The following is a 4,476-nucleotide window of genomic DNA, read 5'->3' on the forward strand; positions in this document are numbered from 1 at the left end:
TTCTACAAGAAACACTTTGTGAAGAATAAAAAGTCACAGTATTATGCCTGTATTGTGCCTGTGACTTGACAGTGGTTCATCCTGGACCACTGTCAAGTCACAATTGATTGAAAAAAAAGCAGAGACCACAAGAGAAGACAGGAAGAGGAAGGGAAAATAAGGAAGTAGTACTATTGGCAGCAGTAGGTGAAAATTTTTAGACATGTCCCAAAGTAATAAAACCTTAACACCATACTGAATTTTGCAATGAGTGAAAATATTAATTTCCTGGTAAATAACCAAATTTCATCCACAAATACCACATTTTAAATTTGTTAACACAATCTTCATCACTCCAATAAAAATTTTCATTCTAAAATACTTCTTGAGGCAAAGCCGAAGGGTACACTAGGAAATCATAGATCTCCCTGGCTCTCCGAACAGCAGAAAATTGTGTCAGAGTATTTTTCAGCATAACTGGCATGATTTGCAAATCATGTTCTAGAGTTTTCAAGTTGTTACTGATGGTTCTATGGCACAAAAAATTTAAAGTAGGGCGATTAGGCTGTAATAACTGTGGACGAAAAATTAATTCATAAACGAATCTACTCCTACCTTATCTCCCAAAACATACTCAACCCCTGCCAATTTGGATTCAGGCCAAATAAAAATACTAATGATGCTATTATACACATGCTAGAACATATATATACTGCAATAGAGAAAAAAGAAGTCCCACTGGGGATCTTCATTGACTTACGTAAAGCTTTTGATACAGTTAACCATGACTTGCTCCACGTAAAATTGTCACACTATGGTATAAGAGGGCACTCCCTCAACTACCTCAAGTCATACCTCAGCAACAGAAGCCAATATGTGTATGCAAATGGGGCAAACTCTTCTGCACAACCAGTTACAGTTGGTGTCCCACAGGGAAGTGTCCTTGGCCCTCTTCTCTTTCTCCTATACATAAATGACCTACCAAATGCTTCGCAATTACTCAAACCCACACTATTTGCAGATGACACTACATACGTCTTCTCCCACCCGAGCCCAGTCATGCTAGCCAATACTGTAAATACAGAATTACAGAAAATATCTACCTGGATGAGGACTAACAAACTTACACTAAACATTGACAAAACCTACTTCATTCAGTTTGGTAACAGAGCTACAGATGTCCCTCTTAACATAATGATAAACGGATCACCTATCACAAAGCTAACAGAGGGAAAATTCTTAGGAATCCACCTTGATAATAGACTCAAATTTCATACACATATACAACAAATTTCTAAGAAAATTTCCAAGACTGTAGGCATACTATCGAAGATACGGTACTATGCTCCACAGTCAGCCCTCCTGGCCCTATATCACTCTCTTATTTACCCCTATCTCACCTATGGAATTTGTGCATGGGGCTCAACAACAAGTAACCATCTCAGACCACTAATTACCCAACAAAAGGCTGCAGTTAGAATGATAACAAATTCTCACTATAGGCAGCACACTCCACCAATATTCAATACACTAAACCTATTCACCATACAAAACATTCATACTTATTACTGCACCTATTACATACATAGAACACTTAACTCTGATATTAACCCTCCCCTCAAACATCTCCTTGCCAACCTCAACAGAACACATGACCATAACACAAGGCACAGATCACTCTTTGATGTTCCTCGTGTCCATCTCACACTATGCAAAAACTCAATGCACATAAAAGGCCCTAAAATCTGGAACTCATTACCTGTAAATATAAAAGAAACACTACCTGTTTATAAATTCAAGTCTCTTCTCAAAGATCACTTACTCACCCAAAACCAAATAAATACTGAATAACTGAACCTTATAAATTGTATATCTTAAATGTTTCTCACAATTATATCACACAAATGTTAAACCTAAAACCCAATCTAACTTTATTATTTTTTAAATACACTACCTAACAGAATACTCCATTCTACTGAATGTACAACAATGCATACAACCATATGACCTGTCTTTGTAATACTCACTTGTGCTTTATAGTAATCTGTTTACATTAAAGTTTTATCACCGATGTCATCATTGCTTAGTTCATCTTAAGTTAATTTTAAGCCAGCCCGTAATGCTATGCATAGTATAAGTGGCTTTGGCATACTGCTCTTTTCTGTATTTTTTGTACCTCTGTATGTGTGCACAAATTTTTAAATAAATAAATAAATAAATAAATAAATATACCCATTGAAAGCAATATTCATCCTCATTAAGTGACTTGTACATAAGGTCCTTTTTTGTAATAGTTTGAATTACATTAAAAAAAAGGTTAGCATCATAAGTGATATACATTCTGCCACAGTTTTTCCAAAATCCCATAATGCAGGGTATTGCACAGTCAATAATAAATTCTACAAATATGAATTTGCCACGATATTTCATATGAACCACCAACTCGAACTGTACTGCAGTTGCGTGACCTTTAAGAACAGTGCTGCGAAGAGGTGCACCTCGGAAGCAGCGGGCATGGTACAGGCGGTCCACAGATTGTAAATCAATTCTAAAGCGAGTCAGTTCACCAGGTTCCCAATTATCTTTATCATCAGGACTTTGACATTTGATTAGAATAATGTTTTGTAGATAGTCAAAAACATTTAAGGAAATTATGTCTTGTATCTGTGGCACAATGGATTTAAATTCTAGATGTATCATATTTCAAATATTTTATGTAGTTTTTCCAGAGTTAGTCACTGTCTGCATATTGGTAGCTTGTCAAGGTAGAGGTTGTAGTCAGATCATCTCAAAACTAGAAAAAAAAAAAAGATAAAGTTAAAAAGTACATTTTTAAAATGGATTAATTAGCAATTGCTGCACAAAACTCACTACAGAACTATTCAGAAAATTTATCCATCATAAACCTTGCACTGCATGAGTTGTAATAATTTATAAGTACAGGAGGGCCCCGCTTTACAGCACTGCTGTATTAACAAAATGCTGTACAGCATTTTGCTAATACAGCAGTTTTCAATTATACCCATTCTCTATTAATTCAAACTTCCTAAAATAAATATATTCACCACTCACTGTAAGATAAGGAAGAAAATATTCTAAAGTAATATATGTACTGTACATGCATTTTTTAGGCCTAGCTCTACTGCTCACTACATACATGAAAATGTAAACATGTTATAAGGTTTTTATATGCATTTGAAAGTGGAAAAAGGCTATGTTTCACTTTAAAATAATTTTCACTTTACAGCAGTAGCCTAGAACCTAACCTGCTGTATAAGCGGGGCCCTCCTGTATAGTGTAAATTATTACAACTCATGCAATAACTTACAAGTAGTGTAGATTCACGCAAGTTTTAATGCTCATGGTTTGGGAGCCTTCTTGACAATGACACTTAACACTTTCTATTATTTATTTTAACATCATGAAATTTATCAAAATAAACACTTTCAATCTTAAGTCTTCCACTGGCATTGTCATGCCCCAAGATAGTCTTTCTGTTTACCTGGAGTTTACCTGGAGAGAGTTCCGGGGGTCAACGCCCCCGCGGCCCGGTCTGTGACCAGGCCTCCTGGTGGATCAGAGCCTGATCAACTAGGCTGTTGCTGCTGGCTGCACGCAAACCAACGTACGAGCCACAGCCCGGCTGATCCGGAACTGACTTTAGGTGCTTGTCCAGTGCCAGCTTGAAGACTGCCAGGGGTCTGTTGGTAATCCCCCTTATGTGTGCTGGGAGCCAGTTGAACAGTCTCGGGCCCCTGACACTTATTGTATGGTCTCTTAACGTGCTAGTGACACCCCTGCTTTTCATTGGGGGGATGGTGCATCGTCTGCCAAGTCTTTTGCTTTCGTAGTGAGTGATTTTCGTGTGCAAGTTCGGTACTAGTCCCTCTAGGATTTTCCAGGTGTATATAATCATGTATCTCTCCCTCCTGCGTTCCAGGGAATACAGGTTTAGGAACCTCAAGCGCTCCCAATAATTGAGGTGTTTTATCTCCGTTATGCGTGCCGTGAAAGTTCTCTGTACATTTTCTAGGTCGGCAATTTCACCTGCCTTGAAAGGTGCTGTTAGTGTGCAGCAATATTCCAGCCTAGATAGAACAAGTGACCTGAAGAGTGTCATCATGGGCTTGGCCTCCCTAGTTTTGAAGGTTCTCATTATCCATCCTGTCATTTTTCTAGCAGATGCGATTGATACAATGTTATGGTCCTTGAAGGTGAGATCCTCCGACATGATCACTCCCAGGTCTTTGACGTTGGTGTTTCACTCTATTTTGTGGCCAGAATTTGTTTTGTACTCTGATGAAGATTTAATTTCCTCATGTTTACCATATCTGAGTAATTGAAATTTCTCATCGTTGAACTTCATATTGTTTTCTGCAGCCCACTGAAAGATTTGGTTGATGTCTGCCTGGAGCTTTGCAGTGTCTGCAATGGAAGACACTGTCATGCAGATTCGGGTGTCATCTGCAAAGGAAGACACGGTGCTGTGGCTGACAT

The 4,476-nt window shown here is 38.0% G+C and overlaps 1 protein-coding gene across 1 annotated transcript; it reads right to left on the bottom strand.

The window, feature by feature from the left end:
- Positions 1-205: 205 nt before the first annotated feature.
- LOC128685751 (uncharacterized) lies at positions 206-2,921 on the bottom strand. The gene is made up of 2 exons (XM_070085989.1): positions 2,128-2,921; positions 206-595 (listed from the first exon to the last, which is right to left on the bottom strand). The coding sequence occupies exons 1-2, from the start codon at positions 2,677-2,679 to the stop codon at positions 353-355; spliced, it is 795 nt and encodes a 264-aa protein (XP_069942090.1). The 5' UTR covers positions 2,680-2,921; the 3' UTR covers positions 206-352.
- Between the last annotated feature and the right edge of the window lie 1,555 nt (positions 2,922-4,476).

Source organism: Cherax quadricarinatus, chromosome 1 (genome assembly GCF_038502225.1).
Source record: "Cherax quadricarinatus isolate ZL_2023a chromosome 1, ASM3850222v1, whole genome shotgun sequence".
Taxonomy (NCBI): Eukaryota; Metazoa; Arthropoda; class Malacostraca; order Decapoda; family Parastacidae; genus Cherax; species Cherax quadricarinatus.

Excerpts from the sequence above, each read along its gene's own strand:
- LOC128685751 (XM_070085989.1), bottom strand. The coding sequence starts at position 2,679 with ATGATACATCTAGAATTTAAATCCATTGTGCCACAGATACAAGACATA. Across the intron at positions 596-2,127 it reads AATACAGAAAAGAGCAGTAT|GGTAGGAGTAGATTCGTTTA; the intron begins GCCAAAGCCACT and ends TTTGGGAGATAA.